At 41.9% G+C, this 22,921-nt stretch overlaps 1 protein-coding gene across 1 annotated transcript in view; it reads right to left on the minus strand.

The window, feature by feature from the left end:
* PDGFD (platelet derived growth factor D) overlaps nucleotides 1-19,013 on the minus strand; it is a 223,008-nt gene extending 203,995 nt beyond the window's left edge. Inside the window, 2 exon segments of the mRNA XM_060771039.2 lie at nucleotides 18,309-18,478; nucleotides 18,480-19,013. Coding sequence (XP_060627022.2) covers nucleotides 18,309-18,478; nucleotides 18,480-18,625 — 316 coding nt within the window. The 5' untranslated portion in view covers nucleotides 18,626-19,013.
* Nucleotides 19,014-22,921: the final 3,908 nt, after the last annotated feature.

The following is a 22,921-nucleotide window of genomic DNA, read 5'->3' on the forward strand; positions in this document are numbered from 1 at the left end:
CTCAGACTGCTGGAGTACAAATGAAGGAAGCTGCCTTTTAAAGCACAGGACAAAGATCAGCACTGAAGAATGAGACCAGAAGTTACTCAGATTCAATAGGAAGCTTGACATCACACAGAATTTATGACTTTCCAGAAGAGTAGAGACATGTAATGCTCCAAAGAGAGAAAGAGAAAATGTTTGCTCATTTAGGCCACCATTCTTTGAAATGTCACTGAAATATTTATTAACATTGAGATGGCAAACATACAGTTGAGGCAACATCATCATGGCCCATGCTGTGTTCAGACAGTGTGTTTGTTCATCCGAAATAATTTTATGCTACTTTATGCCGCAATGGCACTTAAAACACAATTACAGCAAATAAAAAGAATCCACATCTCCAAGCAGCAGTAAAAGCAAATTAAAATACTGTCAGCCACCAATGTACGGCATAGAGACCACATAATCATAATTTGAGTTTTAAAAGTAGACCTGGAGTTCACCATCTCTAATAAACTTAAGTAAAGAAGTAAAATCTTCACATGGTGCCTAGAAGTTAGTTGATTCAACAACAAGTGGATTTTGTATAGTGAAGTTATATTTAGATGAGTAACTATGCAAAGTTTTTGAGAAAACTTTCCCCTGAGCATTCCAGTGTGGTACATACAAGCCCAAACAGTTTCCTTTGGCCATGCCCCAGGCAACCCAAAAAGATGATGCATCACTTTCAGGTGTAATTCTAGCTCAGTGTTTCTCAACCTGTGGGTCCCCAGGTGTTTTGGCCTTCAACTCCCAGAAATCCTAACAGCTGGTAAACTGGCTGGTTTTTCTGGGAGTTGTAGGCCAAAACACCTGGGAACCCACATTTTGAGAACCCCTGTCCAGCTGGGATATGGGTGAGTGAGGTTTTGGCAGTTCAACATTTCTGAAAGCTTGTGGGGTGGTGACTGCCTGTTAGTCTGGGCTGCAGATGGATTTGGCTCAGTTTTCTGCTGTTTTTTATTTTAAAAAAAGTGGAAGTTCACTTTTGATTTTAAAAAGTTGTAGAGAGCATTGAGACCTTCAAAAGTAGAGTTGAGAACACACTTTCCTCACCCTCAAGCTACACAGTTGAGGAGTGGATATTGGGATATTGTTCTGGGAATTTCATTTCAGTTGCTTTTGATTACAATTTATTCTCCTCAACCCATTTTACTTTTTAGAGAAGCCAAAGGTTTACAGACTTGCCCATTCCAGATCAGTGAGTGAAATTTTCATCTGCATTCATTTTTAGTCAGAAAGTATAAACACTAATTTGGAGAAAAAAAATTAAACTGCCAGATTTGCCCATCCCTGGTTTGAAGTATATAGAGCCATTCTTTTCAGCATATGGCAAAGTCCAAATTGTGATGTAGTGCCACCTGTTTGCTTTTAAAAAGTATTTATGACTGCATTAATTGTACTTGATGTCAGTGTGGTGCCAGAGGCAGCCCTAGGTAATTTTCAACGGTAAGCAAACAGTATTTTGGCACCCCCCCCCCCAACCAATCATTGATATATATTTTCTGTTTGTCGTGGGAGTTCTGTGTGCCATATTTGGTTCAATTCCATCATTGGTGGAGTTCAGAATGCTCTTTGATTGTAGGTGAACTATACATCCCAGTAACTACACTTGCTGCGCTTGCTCCCTTGCCTGGCCCGCTTTGGGTCCGGAGGCGTGCACCAAAAGTCACCTCTTCTCCTGACTTTCTACTCAGCCATTGGGACCAAGAGAGAGAGAGACAGAGGATCGCCCGGCAGTGAGGAAAGAAAGCCAATGCTTCCCCCACCCCCCGACTGCTAGGGCTGTTGTGAGCTGAGGGGTGCTCCTCAAGTGGCGGTCGAGGGGCATTTACAGAGGCGCCTCTGCACCCCTTGCAAAAAAAAAGTGTTCTGCGACCGCTTACTTCGCGTAATGGACGAGCCGCCCCTGTGTGGTGCACAAAATAAAGCTAAATTGATTGCATGCAATGGTTCCATCAGAATTTGGCTGTTTGGGCAGTGAGGTTTCCAGAATGTGTGAGAAAAGCTATATCTCATTAGAGATACCAGAGCTCTTGTGTGACTCCCAAAAGTTATGCAATCCCAACACCTTCAAAAAAAATCAATTTAAAACCCCAAATCCATTTAATTTTTGTGATGTCAGTTGTCATGAGCTACTCAGTATCAGTTAGACAGATCAGGAGGACCAACAACAGTGACATCCCAGCCATATTACCAGAAAACAGACCCCTTCCATTTTATATGTAAAGCTAAATCCCACCTCCCGTTTATTTATTTATTTATTTATTGCTACAAAAATAAAGGACTGTGGTTTTTTTGGTAGACCTTGTAAATGGTCATAGGACTTACCATACTGATTACTCTGTCCATGATATTGATAAGGCCAGGTTTTAGCACAATGGGTTAAATTGCCAGCTGAAGAAAATCTTGCCGACTGAAAGGTCAACAGTTCAAGCCTGGGTTGGGGTGAGCTGCCAACTGTCAGCCCAGCTTCTGCTCACCTAGCTGTTCAAAAACAGCTAGGTGAGTAGCTCATGTAAGTAGATAAATAAAAGGCACCCATGTGGACAAACCTGCGATTCAATTGGGAGAGCATCTAAAGATAACGAAGCTCCTCGGCATGGAAGATGAAGCGACAGCAACCCTTATGGTTGGAGTCAAGCACAGCCTCCAGATGCCAGAGATAGACAAAGATGGGAAGCCTTTACCTCTGTTTATGTACAATCTGACTTTGTTAATTGTATATTGGCATCAAGTGTTTGCTATATATGTGTACTGCAATCCACCCTGAGTCCCCTTGGGGAGATAGGGCACAATATAAATAAAATATATTATTATTATTATTATTATTATTATTATTATTATTATTACATTATTGTTTGAAGCACAACAAGATGAGTCCACAGCAGACGCTCTGCTGGCTATTGTATTGGATCACATGTCAGACACTTCCCAAGTGTCTAGGACTGTGTGATGTATCGGCGAATAATGTGTGCAGATCCCAGTAAGGTGGCCTTGTGCAGCTGGCAGATGGTAATTTTGTCAGCGCCTGTTGTATTTAAGTGCAGGCCAAGGTCTTTAGGCACTGCACTCAGAGTCTTTGCAGTTTGATTTTTAAATCCTCATATCGTGTCAGCTTTTCCAGTTGTTTCTCTGCAATCCTGCTGTCACCTGGGACTGCAACATCAACGATCCATACTTTGTTTTTTAACACGATTGTGAGGTCAGGAGTATTATGCTCCAAAACTCTGTCTGAATCCAGAAGTCCCAGAGGAGTTTGGTGCGTTCATTCTCTGTAACTTTTTCCTGCTTGTGATCCCACCAGTTAGTTTTTGCAGGCAGATAGTATTTGTGGCACAGGTTCCAATGAATCATCTGCGCAACAGTGTTATGCCTCTGCTTGTAGTCTGTCTGCGCGATCTTTTGCAGCAGCTTAGGAATGGATGATGTGAATGCTTCTTCTTCTTCTTCTTCTTCTTCTTCTTCTTCTTATTATTATTATTATTATTATTATTTTGTCACACATATTATTATTGTTATTATATTGTCACACATATTTTTGACAGGTTTTTTGCAGAAGGTGGCAGCAGTTAGATCATTCTAAGGGTGCTTCACAGACAGTGGTCAGAAGTGAAGACTCACAAGAAAGTCACACAAAAGTGTTTCTGGGACAAGCAGAAGTCCCACACTGTCGTGATGGCAGGAAGAAGAAATAAAGCCTTATTGGACATTTGGTAGTAGCAGGTTGGATGAGCAAAAGGTCCACTTCACAGGATGGTGCAGTGAATATCATGGGATGTTAGAGTCAGAAATGATTCTCCCATGCAGGTCACCTAGCATAACCTTCTCTTGAATGTAGGACGCAATGGTAGCTGGTGGGTCCCATGTCAGTAAGGCAGTGTATCTAATCCAAGATTTCAATGATCTATCCAAGATGATACTAAAATAAGTTCAGCACCTTAAATTACTTCATTGAAAACTATCCTAAAGCTAGAGTGGATTTCCCATCTTGCTGATATTGGAACTACTAGCCATTTTTGTACAGCATCTTTGTGAAATGGCCATCTAATTACTACTTGCATGTCAGTAAATGAAAGCCCCACAAAGTAGATGATTCCAATGCTGAGTTATTCTTATTGTTTGGGCAATTCCCCTAATAATTAACTGAAATCACTGTCATGAAATGTCCGACTATGGCTTATGAAAAAATACCATGAATATTAGCACAATACTGACTGTGCATATGAATGCAGTTTGACAAGGGAACATGAACTCTTGGCACTATTTGTTTCAATTGCTGAGTGGATAATAGTGCAGATTTCCCATTGCTGATGTCCTCAAAACCCATTGTTTTGGGACTCCTTGTCTCTTTAGGTAATGCTTTCACTTCACACACTACATAAAATTTGAGGTGAATGGGGAATAAATGAAGTGAACCAGGGTTTAATTCAGCAGAATAACACAGCTACGAGCGCTTTCAGAAACACCAAAACAGTAATATTTAAAGACTTAAGATGAAATGGATGCTGATCACATCTTTGTCTGTTCAAGGTTGTGGGAATTATTGAGGTGACTGGAAAGGGTTTTTCTTCATCTCTTTGCAGAGTTAATTCCTACTGTCTGTCTGCTATCTTTGGTCTGCACTCCTTTCAGAAACAGAAGAATGAAATTCTATTTCTATGAACTATAGCAACCTTGCGATAAAAAGTGCGTGACAGAAGTATTTTAATGGGTTCTTAAAGGTTGGTGCTGATAATACCGTTCAGCTGCTTAAAAGTAACCGTAACTCTCAGACTGACTGGGGAGTTTATAATTGAAATATCTGCCCTAGTGTGATATACATCTATCTGATAAAGCGAGACAGAGACTGCCAGGTCCTTTGTGGGACTCCATTGTATTGATTACAGCTGATTCAGATTCGTAATTTCCCTAGTCACTTTAATTCTTAAGAGACAACAGTGTAGCTAAGAGCTAGTGCTGCATCACGATTCCAAGCAAATGCTGTAACTGACAGATCCTGTGTTAGGATTAGAGATATGTTGAAGATTTGCTACTATATGCATTTTCTTTTATAGATTGCACAGAATCATAGAATCAAAGAGTTGGAAGAGACCTCATGGGCCATCCAGTCCAACCCCCTGCCAAGAAGCAGGAATATTGCATTATCACCCCTGACAGATGGCCATCCAGCCCCTGTTTAAAAGCTTCCAAAGAAGGAGCCTCTACCACACTCCGGGGCAGAGAGTTCCACTGCTGAACGGCTCTCACAGTTGATTCAACAACAAGTGGATTTTGTTTGGTGAAGTTATATTTAGATGAATAACAATGCAAAGTTTTTGAGAAGTTTCCCCTGAGCATTCCAGTGTAGTACATACAAGCCTACTTCTATGTCTTCCTCACTGATTGTGGAGCCAAATGTGATTAGAAATCTTTGCATTTTTCACATGACGTCAGCAGCATTCACATATGTTTAACATGTACCAAAACTATTGTGGTCATTTCTAAATTGCATATAAACATGCCTTAATCAAGGGTGGGTGGTTTGAAAAAGGCACTCAAAATATATATGTTTTTTTTTTTGTTGAACTCAAATAAACAGAATGGGCTCAGGGTGGGGAGGAAAATTATGGAAGCATATTTGATAAATCTCCCAATAACTACTTTCAATCCCAGTTCAACAGCCAAATATCCCAGTTGTAGTAGATCATTGACTCAATTGTTGAATGGTGAACTAATACATAGGTAAATTCTAGGGCTGGGCGGTTTCGTTTTGTTAATTCGTAATTCGTTAATAATTCGTTAATTTTTTCAATTACAAAACGATAACGAACCATGCTCGAGCAATTTTTTTAAAAAACGAATTTTTAAACACGTTTTGTAAATGCTTCGTATTTTGTTATTGTATTCGTTTTGTTATTGTTCTGAGGTCGTTTCGTTATTATTTCCGCATGTCTGGGGCAAGTTTTTTGTTTAATTAGTGAAAAAAAATTATAATATCACACCAACAGTCAAGAACAGAGGGAGAGGGAAGCTTCAGAAGTTTTTGGAGGTTTTTTAGCGTATTTCGCGGTCGCGTCCGCCATTAACGAATCGATTCGTTATTTTTTCGGAAATCGATTCGTTAATGTTTTGTAATTTTTTTCACATTTACGAAATTTCGTAAATATTGAACTTTTTAAAAGGAAAATTTTGTAATTATTTTAAATATCGAAACAAAAAAACCCCCCAAATACAAATTGATTTTAGAAACACATTTTTCCGTTGTTACTCAGGCCTAGTAAATTCCACTGATTTTTATAGTTCTCCTCTAATTAGGATTAACATCAGAATGCAGGCCATGAACTGGGTTCACAAAGGACTTGATTCAGATGTAATGCCAATTTATGATCTGAAGCTAAATTTACATTGGACCTGAACCAGCAAGCGATGGTTTGCATATGTTTTGAAAATAAGCACTGAAAGTTAAAATCAGTTCATCATGCAAGAAGGATGAAGAAAGTATACAAGGCTGATGTTCTTCCAGACAGGCCCTGTACATCGGATTTGATCCCAGGTTTTTGCTTTAACTGGATTATAGGAGTCCACACTGCCAGATAATCTGGGATAAACAGAAAACCTGGGATCAGATCCTGCCATATAGAGCCTACCTGGAAGGACCCTCTGTCTCCTCTTATAGCATCAAATCAAGGTTTAGCACTACATCCAGAGTAATCTAATGCTGCAGGGTGCATCTACACAGTAGAATGCACTTTGAGATCACTTTGCTCTATTATTATTATTATTATTATTATTATTATTATTATTACTTTATTTGTACCCCGCTAGCATCTCCCAAAGGATTCGATGCGGCTTACAGTAGGCCGAAGCCCAAACAATACAACAATACAACAATATGCTACCAAATCATGGGAGTTGTTTGATGAGGCACTAGCACTCTTGGCAGAGATGGCTAAAGACCTTGCAAAACACCAACTCCCATGATTCGGCAGCAATGAATCATGGCAGTTAAGGTGGTGCCAAACTGCATTAATGCTACAGTGTAGATGCACCCTCACACTCCCTTTGCACCATAACACAGAGAACATGGGAAAAACCTATGGAAAGATGCATGCTAGGCTAAAACATTGCTTTTCTTTCATTGTCTATGGAAAACACTCCTTTTTTGTCAGTGCTTGTAAAGAGGTCAAAGTAGTTTGTGGTGGGAAGACATTTTGGTAGGAACTAGAAAACATTATTTGGTTAACTGCTAAAATGGCCCATTCTTTCTGACTGCATTACCTTTGAAAGGGAAATTCATTCCACCATCATTATGAATCCTCCCTTGACCCCCATAAGAAGCAGGTTCTTGTGAGATTTTTTTTTGTAGATTATCTATTCATTTATTTCTCCCATACCCTACACACACATCTTGTGTCTGCCAGCTAGACTTTTGCCTTTGGAATTGAAAACCACCACAAACCAGCTTGATTCCAAGGTACTACAACACTTGCCTTTGTATATACTTGGCTTGGTACAGGAAAAGTCTGCTTTGAGTGAAAAGATACATGGAATTGACTTATCCAAACTATTCAATTATTTAAACAAGCACATTGTGTCCAAAGGCTACTGGCAACTTTAATCCAAATGGTTATTTTCCATTTAATGAAAGAACCTTGTTTTGTTCAAGAGCTCCAGCCTCTAATTCTGGTATTCTGTAGTCCTGGATCCCCTCAAGATGTTTTTTTCCCCTTCCCAAAGCTGAAAGTTAAGGTTGTTGAAATCTGGACATGAGCCCAGAGTATTTTACTGAATTAACTTTTGTCCTCACATTGCAATTAAAGTAGCAATGTTGGAACATGCTCAGTACAGAATCTTCTCCCCCTCCTCAATAAAAAAGGAAATTAAAATTTTTGAAAGCAGGCTTTATAGGGGGAGAAAATTCCATCTGTTCTATTCCAGCAATTCCCAAGCAGTGGTTAAGACACAGTACAGAATGTCACAAAAGTGCTGTTGGTGTTGCTACCTTTCCAGCAAGTACAGGTGGCGTGTGGCACGTAGCTAGATATGAAGCAACAAGTGACTACAGAAAAGGATAGACTATTTTTGCAAGTAGTTTCCAATGCTCATAGCAGAAATCCAGCAGCGGACATCACAGTGTGTGTATTATATAGCATCCTGTTAGTGACTTAAGAAGTGTACGTTCAGACTACGCAGGTGTATGTCTCATTTTGAATGTCCACACAAAACTCCCATGGCCCATCAGCTCTCAAGGCCTGGGAGGTCCCCATTCTGCTGTCACTTTCCAATGGGTAGGGGAGGCATAGAGAGAACATGAAGATCTAGCTACTTTGGGATCCCTGGGAGTTGAGTGTAGGATATGTGTAGGAGTGTAGGAGTGTAGGATAACAGTAAGACCACTGTCAACATGAAAGTGGTATTTGTGGTTTCACTTACCTTTACCCAGGGTAAAATGGCCTCTCTAGGTATGATTCCCTGAGATTGCAATAGAATTCAGCTGGAAAACCTAGCAAATACCTGAAGATGGCATATCTCTAGGAACCTCTAGGTCTTCTAATACAACTCCAGAATCCCAGTTAGTGTATTCCAGCTGGCCTCATGTGAGGAGAGGAAGAAAAAATTGAGTATGACTTTAACATTTTTCTCTGGTCTAATGCTTTGTTTATTATATTTTATGAGGATCAAGCTATTTATTTATTTACTATATTTATTCCTTGCCCTTCTCACCTCGAAGAGACCTCAGAGCAGCTTACAAACTATCGCAAAAATTCAATGCCACATCATGCACATAACAATAAACATACCATATTAAATTATAAAGTTAAAACATGTAAACAGTTAAAACATATAAATATTATAAAACAAATTAAAACATAAGAAGTCCAGTCATGATTTCCATACTTCTTGGTTTTCCCATAGGCATTATTCAGATTGCAAGGTTGAGGTCAAATTCCATATTACCCTACTTCCCAAATGCCTGTGTACACAGCCGGGTTTATAGCTTTTTCCGGAAAAAGAGGTCAGTCTTATTTCATTGGGAAGGGAGTTCAACAACCAAGGGGCCACCACTAAGAAGGCCCTGTCATTTTTCCCCACCAGTCATACTTGCGAAGGTGGTGGGACCGAGAGCAGGGCATCCCCAGCAGATCTTAAAGCTCTAGTTGGCTCATAAAGGGAGATATATTCAAACGTATCTCCTTTTATGTATATATCTCCCTCTGCCTTTTTATGTACACTGAAAAAATTTGTTGATAGGCTAGGCTAGAAGACAGTGACTGATCACCTAGCTAGATATTAATCCACATCTCTCCGTTTTTAGCCTGGATATTAGTTCTTCTCTGGGGACCATCTCATCCAACTGGGTCTTCAATTTTCCCTGTATGAGCTGTGCAAGTTTTGTTTATAAGCCTCCCAGAGCTACCTGGGCAATGGTGGCTTCCATGTAAAGAATACAGTGAATCTCCTTTGGGTTTTATTCCATTCTTAAAATTATCTATCCAAGATGCTGAAACCTACCCCACCAAACAGATTCAGCACCTTGGATAGCTCTTGTAAAGTCTAGAATAGCATCAAATGCTCATGACCTTCCCAACTGGAATCTATTCAGATGGTGGACTGGGTGGACTTGACTTTGATTTAGGCATATATGAGATGTTTGCACATGTTCTCATTTGTATCAAAGATGGTTTTCACAACATTCTGAGGTCAATAAAGTCTAATATCTGGAGAGAAGAATAGTTCTGAGTCCTGCTTTAAAGAATGGTGGAGAAAAGGTAGTGTTGTTTTGCTTTTTTTTCTTAAGCTCTGCATAAAGACATAACAAACTCATGAAGATGGGATTCTGTATAACTTGACTACCTGGAACTCAGTAGAGGAGAGGACTCGTTGACCAAGGGAAATGACTCCATACAAGAGATAGTAGGTCTACTGCAGTCCAGGGGAGCTTGTGTGAGATCTTTAAGTGCTACTATTCCTTCAAGGGCTTCCCTTAGTAAACATCTGCTGGGGAGAAGTATTGAATTCCAGCTGCTTTGCAGCTGTAAATTCTTGAATGTATAATATTTACACAGCAGGGGGGAAGTGATGGTGCTCATTGCTGTATCCCTTCTGCATTCCTGTCTCCATTTGACCCCCCCCCCCCTTGCTGCTGCCCATAAAGAAACAAAACAAGGCAATTCATTCAGGAAAACTAAAAACAATGTGCTCAAGATAATGAGAAGTCCAACGATACCACAAAATCGCAGCTGCAAGATACTCAGTAAAGCTATACAAGGCTCAAGAATGGTAGGGGGAGGGGGGAGGGCAAGAGAGAGGAAGACATAAAGCTGGTTATTCAACTCTTGGCATCTTAATGTTTTGTCTTGTTTTGTTTATAGGGACAGCAGGATGAGGCACACTAGCAGAGGGGATGGAATATGAATGATGAGTCACTCCACCATCTTAAAATTGCTGGCAAATAAACATGTCCATTCAGCAAAAGCACGTGCCATTACTCCTGTGATAACAACTAGGCATGGATATAGCCGCATCGGATAACTCGTAGCTCATAATAATTTTGTTAAAAGTACCTTTTTGAAGCAATTTCAAAGAATTTAAAAAAAACAGAAGTCCCTTTGCCCTTCTGAAGCTTTTTCTGCCATTTTTGTTACGATTCAGGAGGTGAGTCAGAAATTATTCCTCATATTTTCAGCCCTCTGCTAGCCTGCTGGGGGGCAAGTGGTTTGCATTCTGGGAGGCTCCTTGCCTCCCAGCCAATCAGGGGAGAAGTTTTGGGGAGCACATGGCTCAGAGGCTCATTCAGAGCTGGGAAGGGAAGAGAAAAAGGAGGAGGGAGAAGGGAAAGAGAAAGACAAAGGGAAGGGAGGTTGTGTTGAAGGGAGGTTGGAAGAAGAGCATGGCGGGCAAGCAAGCAAGTAGAGAAGAAGGACTGGGAGAAGGCCTGTTTCCTGCCTGGCTGCCTGACTGGCTGGGCAGGTTGCCTTGCCGCTTGTGGGTTGTTGCTGCTGTTGGTGTTTGGGACGGGTGGGAACCGTGAGGGTAGTGTGTGGGTGAGTGGTGTGCGTGGAAAGAGCAACACGGAGGAACCAAAGCACTCACTCCAACATTTTTAAAAGTAAATGTTGTAGCAGGTCTATCGGCCTCAGAGTTTTTTAGTTTGTGTTCCACATCACCTAACAGGAACTAGATCTCCCATCAATTCAAGCCACTCATTGAACACAAATTCTCCTTCCTAAAGTTGTGAAATCAGTTTCCAAGGCAAAAAGGGCAGGGCCATTGGTTATTTTCTTTGTTTTCGGTGAGTTACCTAAAAAGATACTACAAATCCCATACTTTCAAATCTTGCTTATCACATATTGCACAATCATTAACAAGCCAATTTGGAAATTTCTGAAATTTTGTAAAGTTCCAAAAAATTTTTTTAGAAAAATTCGGAATTTTTGAACCATTTTTTAAAATCAACCAAGCCTAATAACTACAGTTGGCCCTCAATATTTTGCAAGTTTGATGGTGTGGATTTGATTATTTCTAGATTTGATTAAAATACACAATTGAGAAATCTCTAGTCCTCTGGTATGATTCTATAACAGACATGGACAAACTTTTGTCCTGCAAGTGTTTTGGACTTCAGCTTCCACAATTCCTAACAGCCGGTAAGCTGGCTGGTATTTCTGGAAGTTGAAATCCAAAACACCAGAAGGACCAAAGTTTGACCATGCCAGTTCTATAATCAACTTCTGCTAGAAACTGACCATAAAGTTACATCGAAAAACCAAGAGTTTCCTGGAAAGATGTTACCTCAGGTAAAAAATATATAGCAATTTTCTTCATTTCACTTCACTTCACTTTATTTCTTAATTAGTCGCTCTCCACCAAGGTGCTCTGAGTGACTTACAATCTAAAATAGCATTTACACAATATAAAAACATTCAACATAAAAACATTCAACAGTGATCTCTAGAATTATTCATAATAAAATTCTTGACCCGGTTCCATCTTTCTTCAATTTCTTGCATTTTATTTTCATTACTCTTTGACTCATTTAATTTGACATTCATAATCTTGAATTAGAATAATAGAATTCTAGAGTTGGAAGAGACCTGGTGGGCCATCTAGTCCAACTTCATTCTGCCAAGAAGCAGGAAAATTGCACTCAAAGCACCCCCGACAGATGGCCATCCAGCTTCTCTTTAGAAGCCTCCATCACACTCCAGGGCAGATAGTTCCACTTCTGAACAGCTTCTTATGGAAAAGATGTTCTTCCTAATGATGTTCAAGTGGAATCTCCTTTCCTTCCTGTAGTTTGAAGCCATTGTTCTGCATCCCAGTCTCCAGGGCAGCAGAAAACAAGCTTGCTCCCTCCTCCCTATGACTTCTCCTCACATATTGATCATGTCTCCCCTCTCAGCCTTCTCTTCTGCAGGTTAAATATGCTCAGCTCTTGAAGCCCCTCCTCATAGGGGAGTTCTCCAGACCCTTGATCCTTTGAGTCACCCTCCTCTAGACACATTCCAGCTTAGAGTCAACATCTCCCTTCAATTGCAGTGCCCAAAATTGGACATACTGTGATTCCAAGTGTGAAAGGGTCACTAGACTCCTGTTTTTGCAGGCCCCATTGGCTTTTTTAGGTGCCTAAACCCATTGCTTTCTCATGCTTAACTTGTCCACAAGGACTCCAAGATCCTTTGCACGCATACTGTTGTTGAGCCACGCATCCCCCATTCTGTATCTTTGCATTTTTTTCCTACCTAAGTGGAAGTGAAAGAGCCTATGATATCCTTTATATGTATCCAAACATCTGTAGATTAGTATTGAATTTTAGGCAAAGGTCTTTCCCAACCTTGTTATTACAGACTGTGCAGTTTAAATGTCAACAACTGAGCCACTGGGATTCTGCAAAAGCAACACAAGTGGGATATAGACCCATCTGGTCCCTTATTGGTCAAATCTTCTAGATCAAGCAATCAAACTTTTGGAATATATCAGTAACCCAGTGCTTACCAAGTCAACCCCTTCTTTTCCCATTTAAATAATACTGGATGGAATCTCACTGGATGAACACAGATATATATCTGTATATGGTATGGACTACTTCATACTTTGTGAACATCTGTCTATTAGGCCTGGGTAACAACGGAAAAATTTGTTTCTAAAATCGATTCGTTTTTTTGGGGGGGGGGGTTGCGTTTCGTTATTTAAAATAATTACAAAATTTTCCTTTTAAAAAGTTCGATATTTACGAAATTTCGTAAATGTGAAAAAAATTACAAAACATTAACGAATCGATTTCCAAAACAATAACGAATCGATCCGTTAATGGCGGACGTGACCGCGAAATACGCTAAAAAACCTCCAAAAACTTCTGAAGCTTCCCTCTCCCTCTGTTGTTGACTGTTGGTGTGATATTATAATTTTTTTTCACTAATTAAACAAAAAACTTGCCCCAGACATGCAGAAATAATAACGAAACGACCTCAGAACAATAACGAAATGAATACAATAACAAAATACGAAGCATTTACAAAACGTGTTTAAAAATTCGTTTTTTTTAAAAAATTGCTCCAGAATGGTTCGTTATCGTTTTGTAATTAAAAAAATTAACGAATTATTAACGAATTACGAATTAACGAAACGAAACCGCCCAGCCCTACTGTCTATATAAAATATGTGAAACTTGTAGGTACATTTGAATGATGCTACACAGGTGCAATTCACTGAGGCTTTCTATGTCGGGAGACCAAGCTGCAGACTTTCTCTCAACCTCTGAGGATGCCTGCCATAGATGTGAGTGAAACGTCAGGAGAGCATGCTTCTGGATCATGGCCATACAGCCTGGAAAACTCACAGCAACCCAGTGATTCTGGCCATGAAAGCCTTCGACAACACTTTGATAGTATATTCACTTATGTGCATTGGGTAACTTTAAAAATACTGAAGCTCATTTTGCATGGTTATTGACCCCCTAATTCCATACATTTTTTGCCACACAATCATGTTTTACAGTACAAATTCATAGTAGTGCATAAAGTGGTCCTGGATAGACCCATGTGCTTCTAGATGTCCTGCTCTCCATTAAGGGCATGTCCATGGTTTCAAACATAATGTGGGATACACAGCACCTTTTGCCGTGTGCACGCACATACCTTTTCTACATCCAGTTCTTCAACTTGTACTTGTCCAAGAACATGCCCTGTTGTGAGCATATTTTCTTTTGTCTTTGGCATGGATTTTGGTAGTTTTAAATGAATATGGGTCAGCATATAGTTTAACTGCATTGCTAAAATAGCCTTGTATGTTTATATTTAAAATGCTTCTTATTTATCTATCTATCTATCTATCTATCTATCTATCTATCTATCACATTTACCCGAAGGGGACTCATGTGCAACAATGCAATGCCATAAAAACATAGAATTAAAACAGACATTTACATTCAAACAGAAGAATTATAATATTTAAAACATTGTGCCAATTATTAAAACCACCATTATCATAGTATGAAGCCATTCCAGTTGTTATTGTACATATTCCATACACATTTATTGCACTACAATTCCTATCTGAAGGCTTGGTTCCATAACCATGTCCTCCCTCCCTCCTGAAGGCCAGGAGGGAGGGAGCTGATCCAATCTTACTGGGGAGGGAGTTCCACAGCCAAGGGGCCACCACTGAGAAGGTCCTGTCTCTCGTCTCGACCAGTTGCACCTGTGAAGGAGGTGGGATTGAGAGCAAGGTCTCCCCAGAAGATCTTAATCTCTGAGGTGGTTCATAGAAGGAGATACGTTCAGACAGGTAAGATGGGCCAGAATCATTTAGGGCTTTATAGGCAAGAGACAGCACTTTGAATTATGCTCAGTAGCAGACTGGCAGCCAGTGGAGCTGATGTAACAGCAATTGTGTGCTCCCTGGACGCTGCTACAGTGAGGAATCTGGTTGCCGCCCATTGGACTACTTGAAGCTTACAAATAATCTTCAAAGGCAACCCCACATAGAGCACATTACAGTAGGCTATATGGGATGTAAAAAGAGTGTAAAAAGACCACCGGGGTCCATGTATTACTTTTAAAAGCTACTTTGATTCTCAGGTTCAAGAAGAAAGGTGTGCTAAAGGTAAGGGTTTCCCCTTGACATTAAATCTAGTCGTGCCCAACTCTGGGGGGTGGTGCTCATCTCCATTCCTAAGTCAAAGAGCCAGCATGTCCATAGATGCCTCCAAGGTCCCAAAGAAGAGGTACCTATTGATCTACTCACATTTACATGTGTTTGAACTACTAAGTTGGCAGAAGCTGGGGCTAAGAGGTACCTATTGATCTACTCACATTTACATGTGTTTGAACTACTAAGTTGGCAGAGTGGGAGCTCACCTGCTCCCTGGATTTGAACCACTGATATTTTGGTCAGCAAGTTCAGCAACTCAGAGGTTTAACCCGCTGCACCACTGGGCACTATACATGAATAAATAATACATAGATAAACAATGATTTCTCAGCAGCAGTTAAGTCCCACCAAATGGGCACAGTCTCTTGCAAGTTTTTTTTTTTGTCGTGTCAGGAGCAACTTGAGAAACTGCAAGTCGCTTCTGATGTGAGAGAACTGACAGTCTGAAAGGATGTTGCCCAGGGGACACCTGGATGTTTTTGCTTTTGGGAGACTTCTCTCATGTTCCCGCATGAGGAGCTGGAGCTGATAGAGGGAGCTCACCCGCGCTCCTCCCATATTCGAACCTGTGACCTGTCAGTCTTCAGTCCTGCTGGCACAGGGGTTTAACCCACTACGCCACTGGGGGCTCCCTCTGGCAAGTGAGCATATGAGTGTGTCTCAAAACTGAGTGTGACATAACCTTTTTACACTGAATGGAGCCTATATCCCAATATCACCGGTTGTACATTGTCAGAACAAACACCACCTCCATATATTTGTGGCAATGGAGACCTGAATACCATAAACAAACATTAACCAGTTCCATGTGGATGTCCTGTAAGTGATGAATAAGCAAAATGTTGGCCATGGCTGGTCCATGAGGTCACAAAGAGTGGAACGAATGAACAACAACAACAACAACAACAACAACATGGCCATGTTCCAGAAGCATTCCCTCCTGACATTTCAGGTCTTTTGTAAAGTCTTTTGGAAATAGGAAAATGGGGTTGTCAAGGGTGGGAGAAAGAACTCTTGTCTGTTTGTGGTAGGTATGAATGTTTCAATTGGCCACCTTGATTAGCATTTAATGGCCTAGCAGTTTCAAAGTCTGGCTTCACACTTACCTCAAACAGACAAGAATTCATTCTCCCACCCTAATGATTGTTATATTGATATTTAATTGTTGATGATGCTATTGTTTTAACTGTCCCATAATCGTTTTATGATGTTTTGCATTGAATTTTGCTGTTGTTAACCGCTTTGAGTTGTCTGAGGTCTGAGAAAAGTGGTATAAATAAGTGTGTATAAATGGTGTAAATAAATAAAATAAATAAATATAAACCTCATTTTCCTAGTTTCCGGTGGATGTTGCAACTTCTGAGGGTGTCTGCTATAGATGCAGGTGAAATGCCAGGAGAGAATGCTTCTGGAACATGGCCATACAGCCTGGAAAACTCACAACAACCCAGTGATTCTGGTCATGAAAGCCTTCGACAATACAAGTAGCATTTTGCTTATTCATCACTTATAAGACATCCATATGGAATTGGTTTAAGTTTGTTTATAGTATTCAGGTCTCCATTGCCACAAATATGTGGAGGTGGTTTCTTTTCTGACAAGGTGAAGCTGGTGAAATTGGGGTTTAGGCTCCATTCTGTGTCAAAAGTTTACTTCACACTCAGCTTTAGACACATTCATATGCTCACCTACAAGAGACTGTGTCCATTCAGTGGGACTTCCTTCTGCTGCGAAATCATTGTTTATTTATGTATTATTCATTCATGTATAGCCCCTGGCAGCACAGTGGAGTAAACCACTGAGCTGCTCAACTTGCTAACAGAAACACTGGCAATTCAAATGCAGGAAGTAGGGTGAGCTCCCGCTGTCAGCCCCAGCTTCTGCCAACCTAGCAGTTCAAAAACATGCATATGTGAGTAGATCAATAGGTACCGCTTCAGTGGGAAGGTAACAGTGCTCCATGCAATCATGCTGGCCACATGTCCTTGGGGGCGTCTGCAGACAATGGCGGCTCTTTGGCTTAGAAATGAAGATGATTGGTTAGACCACACCTGGAATATTGTGTCCAATTCTGGGCACCACAATTCAAGAGAGATATTGACAAGCTGGAATGTGTCCAGAGGAGGGCGACTAATATGATAAAGGGTCTGGAGAACAAGCCCTATGAGGAGTGGCTTAAGGAGCTGGGCATGTTTAGCCTGAAGAAGAGAAGGCTGGGAGGAGATATGATAGCCATGTATAAATATGTGAGACGAAGCCACAGGGAGGAGAGAGCAAGCTTGTTTTCTGCTTCCCTGGAGACTAGGATGCAAAACAATGGCTTCAAACTACAAGAGAGGAGATTCCATCTGAACATAAGGAAGAACTTCCTGACTGTGAGAGCCATTCAGCAGTGGAACTCTCTGCCGCAGATTGTGGTGGAGGCTCCTTCTTTGGAAGCTTTTAAACAGGGGCTGGATGGCCATCTGTCAGGGGTGATTTGAATGCAATATTCCTGCTTCTTGGCAGGGGGTTGGACTGGATGGCCCATGAGGTCTCTTCCAACTCTTTGATTCTATGATTCTATGAGCACCAACCACCAGAGTCAGACATAACCAGACTTCATGTCAAGGGTAAACTTAGTAGTGTTTTGCTTCTTCATCACTTATAGGACATCCACATGGAACTCACAACAACTCAAAAAGCTACTTTGCAAAAGGTTATCTGGAAAGGATAGTTGGAAGAGGGACAGAGAAGTATGCACAGGTTCCTTTGGGGGGACTACAACTCCTAGAATCCCCTTCCCCTCCCCTCAGCTAGCATGCATAAATTAGGTTCTTGTAGGTTTTTTCGGGCTATAGGGCCATGTTCTAGAGGCATTTCTCCTAATGGCCCTATAGCCAGAAAAAACCTACAAGAACCTAGTGATTCCAGCCATGAAAGCCTTCGACAATACATGCATAAATTGACCAGATGTGGTGAGCTGAAGGTTTTTCAAAAGTTCCCTTTCAGTCTCTTACCCACCTGCCCTCTGTTTGGAGGAGCCAAACCCCCTCTTTTCTTTGCACAAAGGGCCCCCATCCATCACTGCCAGGCTTTGACATCCTGGCTTCTGGTCCACTTTCCCCTTCAACCCACAAAGAAGCGGAGGAGAGCCCAAAACACGCACTCACCATCTCTGCGCAGGTGGGACGCCCGCAAGGCTCGGATAGATCCGCTCGGGGCGGCCGGGTCCCCAAAGTTGGCCAAGGCTCCCAAGTGGAGGAGGAGGAGGGCCAGGCGGTGCATCGGGACTGGGGCTGCTCGGCCCAAAGTCTTTATTGCAGGCAAAGAAGAAGAAGGAGCAGGAGGGGGACGAAGAGGGAAGCCAGCAAGAAGGCCACCTTTCTCCCGCAAGACTGACAGCCGGAGGAGGGCAGGAGAGTTTCTCTCCCGGCTTGGCGCGTCCCTCTCCAAACTCTCCAAACTCTGCAAACTCTCCAAGGGGCATGAACTTTGGGCGAAGCGGCTGCAGGGCGCCTGAGGGGAAGGCGAAGGAAGGCGAAGGAGGGAAGCGCCACCGCCGCCGCCGCCGCTGTGCCAAGGAAAAGGGGGAGGCGAGGAGACAGGTCGCCCTCCTCGGGCCCTTCCTCCGCCCTGGCCCCTGACCCACCCGCCTTGGGAAGAGGAAGGAGGCTCCAAGAGGCTCCACGCTCACTCCGGAATGGGGCTGGATGGGGAACGGGCAGAGAGAGAGAGAGAGCAAGGGAGGGAAGTGGTTTGGCAAGTCGGAAGGAGCTGTAACGCCCCCCGCGCCGCCTTGGAAGGTGCCGGCCGAGCTGCCACATCCCTCGGAGGGAACAGGAGCTGCTCCCCACGCCGCTCTTTTCGACCTTTGGGTTAGGGTGGCAGGGCGCGCCTGAAAGGCTACGGGAGGAAGAAGCTTTTGGAGGAGCAGCAGGGGGGGGGGGGGGGGGGGAAGCGGGGGGGGGCATAGAATTATAGAGTTGGTAGAGACCCCAAGGGCCATCCAGTCCAACTCCAAACATAGGAGGGTTGAATGAAAAGTAATGCCTCCTCAACAGATGGCAGTACTGGTATGCGGCAGGTACTGGCTTGTTCAGTAGACTCTCCTCTACAGTTCCATTTTGGCGGGAAGCCTTAGCATTGAACGGTTGTGTTGTTAAAGTGTGAAGTATGGAATCCTGCGCACAGAGGAGGCCCTCGGTAATTTTCAACTGTAAGCAAACAGTATTTTGGCGCCCTCCCCCCTCCTCCCAAAAAAAGCAATCACTGATATATATTTTCTGTTCCTCGTGGGAGTTCTGTGTGCCATATTTGGTTCAATTCCATCATTGGTGGAGTTCAGAATGCTCTTTGATTGTAGGTGAACTAAACATCCCAGTAACTACAGCTCACATATGTCAAAGTTCCCAAAGTAACTTTCCCAGGTGCTGTCCCGGGTGTTTTATCCTTCTATAAATTGCAGGATTCCATAGCATTCTGCTGTGGCAGTTGAAGTGATATCAAATTGCATCGATTCTACATTGTGCCCAACTTTGCACTTTGAATGACATCTCCTATTTGATTTAACCATTGTTTTGTCTAGTTGTTGAGGTGCTTCCTAGGTTGCAGTGCAAAACAACAACAACCACAAGCACTTTTCTGGCTTTTTAGACCCTGTCATCCCCATCCCAACTCTGCTCCTTCTGATCCTCTCTAAGGCCTCCCTTGACTCTGTCCCAAAGAGTCTCTGCTTTTGCCCTTGCCTTTCCTCCCAAGGGAACTGTCTGACGCCGGCACACTTTCCTTCCGAAAGAGAAAATGTCACACACATATTGTGCACATTATTGTGTGCAGCATAATAATGTCATTTAGTATCCCTCATCTGAAATGCGTGAGAACAGAATTGGAATTTCTGGTTTCTTCAGATTTTAACATGCCTCTATTTGAATAAAAGTTTGTGTGTGTCTGTGTATGTGTGTGTGTCAGGAGTGACTTGGGAAACTGCAAGTTGCTTCTAGTGTGAGATAACTGGCTGTCTGCAAGGACACCTGGATGTTTGATGCTTTACCATCCTTGTGGGAAGTTTGTCTTATGTCCCCACATGGGGAGCTGGAGCTGACAGAGGGAGTTCAACCCTCTCTCCATGAATTTGAACCGCTGATCTTTTGTTCAGCAGTCCTGCTGGCACAAGCGTTTAACCCATTGCACCACCGGGGGCTTGAATAAATGTGCATCCTGAGGTATCCAAATGGGGATTTGATCCCCAGTCGCTAGAGTCATAGTGAAGCCACTAAACCACAGCTCTCTACTTGGAGGACTACATCACCCATAATAGGCATCACAGCTTTCGAAACTTAATTTTGGGACAGTTAAGGGAACATGGATGATGTTTTGGGACTTCATCACCCGTAGTCCCCCAACTCTAAAAAAAAGTAGCTATTCCAAGCTTTGAAAATGCCTCCTATAAATAGTAGAACTCACCTTTCCCCACAAAAACAAACATAGAAGTTGATGGGACACTGGCTATTGAAGCTGCCCTTTCCCCTACATGTTATTTATCATAGGGATTGTTTGGCAATCACTATGTAGAATTGGAATTTCCAGCATTTCACATCATTGATAGAACTACTGGGAGTGACAATCTGACATATCTGGAACTCCCCTCAGTGACTGCTCATTCATTTGCTTATAGAAAAGGTCATGCTCTACTACTATATTTTATCCAAATAGCCCACTGAGAGCTAGTATGGTGAATTAAAGTTTTAATACACTAGGGTTCAAATCCCCATTCAGCCACAGAAGCCTAGTGGGTGACTTTGGGCATGTCACACTTTCTTAACCACAGAGGAAGGCAAACCCCCTCTGGTGAGATCTTGCCAAGAAAAGCCCTTGAAAGGTTTGCCTTGTTGTTGTTGTTCATTCGTTCAGTCGTCTCCGACTCTTCAAGACCTCATGGACCAGCCCACGCCAGAGCTCCCTGTCGGCTGTCACCACCCCCAGCTCCTTCAAGGTGACTAAGAAACTAACTTTAACTAAGAAATAACTTGAAAGTACACAATAACACTAAATAGCCTACTCAATGTCTCCAGAAAACAGATAAGAGGGCATTTCTAACCCAAAGGAAGAATTCTCCTTGCTCCCAATGATTTTTTCCCTTTCTGTCTTAGTATTACTAATATTGCAGTAACTACAAACTTTGTTTGAGAGTCTAGGGTTTAGTAATAGATTTTAGTCATCCAAAGAAAAAGAAGCTGACAGACCAAAGGAAGGTGAACACAAAGTTGAAGGTGTGAAAGGTCCCTCCCCCCCCCTCCCCCTCCAGGGCTAGACATCTGGAAACCTAAGTGAAATTTTAGTTTGGGGAACAGAATACTTATAGTTGTGTTTGTATGAAATTAACATATTTTGCCCTTCCCATAACTGACTACTTTGGGAAGTCAGACTTGGCCATGGTAGTCCATACTCTTGTTACATCCTGAATAGGCTTCTGCAGTGCTCTCTACATGGGGCTGCCTTTGACCCTGTTGTGTCAGCTCTGCTAGCTGTCAGTCTGCTACCAAGCCCAATTCAAAGTATAAAGCCCTAAGTGGTTTCAGTCCATTTATCCAAGCACCTCCCTTTATGAGCCAGTTAGAGCATTAAGATCAACTGGGGAGGTCCTGGTCTCAGTCCTGCCACTGTTCCAGATGTGATTGGTGAGGATGAGAGACAGAGCCTTCTTGGTGGTGACCCCTTGGCTGTGGAACTCCCTTCGCAGTGAGATTAGATCAGCACTTTCCCTCCTGGTGTTTGGAATACAACTAAAAACTTGGTTATGCAAACAAGCATTTAGTGAGTGACAACAATAACATAGCAGATCTGTGCAGTGTTAAAATGTTTTATGTTTATGTTTGATGGTTTAATGGTTTATTGTTTTAATGCTTTAATGTATAGTTACATGTTATTGTTTCAGATGTGTGATATGCTGTTTTTATTGTATGTGGGGCATTGAATTTTTGCCATTTATTGGATGTGAACCGATATATAAATGCAATAAATAAATAAATAAATAAATACATATCTGGCAAAACTTGAGGACAACAGTAGCCAGTGCTGAGTAACCTGGAGGTATTAGACAGATAGCATTACTAGCAGGAAGAGCAAGTGTGGTATAGTGATTTGAGTGTTGGACTATGATTCAGGAGACCCGTGTATGAATTCATGCTCAGCCATTAAAACCCATTGGGTGATCTTGAGATCCCAATCCCAGAGGAGGGCAATGACAAACCTCTTCTGAACATATCTTACCAAGAAAACCCTGTGATAGTTTCACCTTAGGATAACCATAGGTTGGAAATGGATTGAAGGCACACAACAGCAGCAGCAATAAAACAAGGTTTTGGGAAATTATTCAGTTCAGAGCCATCCAGATTGGCAGTCATCACCATTTTTTGGAACTGGATTCCATAGTTAAATAATACAATGGGTTACAAATATTTTTCACAAGTTCTGGGTCTCCTGCATTTCAGGTGCAGTAGCTAAATGATTCCAGCTCTGCAATTTGCTTTAAATGAGATAGGGAGGTCCGGTTTAGGAACTGACACAAAGGCCAAACACAAAGTTCAAATATTTAGAAGAGAAGTATAAAATAGGGCTGGGCGGTTTCGTTCATTAATTTCGTAATTCGTTAATAATTCGTTTTTTTTATAACGAAGCGATATTGAACCATCCAGGAGCAACTAAAAAACGAAACGAATTTTTAAATCTATTTCGTAATTGTTTTGTAATTGTTTCGTTATTATTTCCGTATGTCTGGTGCAAG

Source organism: Anolis sagrei, chromosome 3, assembly GCF_037176765.1.
Source record: "Anolis sagrei isolate rAnoSag1 chromosome 3, rAnoSag1.mat, whole genome shotgun sequence".
Lineage (NCBI taxonomy): Eukaryota > Metazoa > Chordata > Lepidosauria > Squamata > Dactyloidae > Anolis > Anolis sagrei.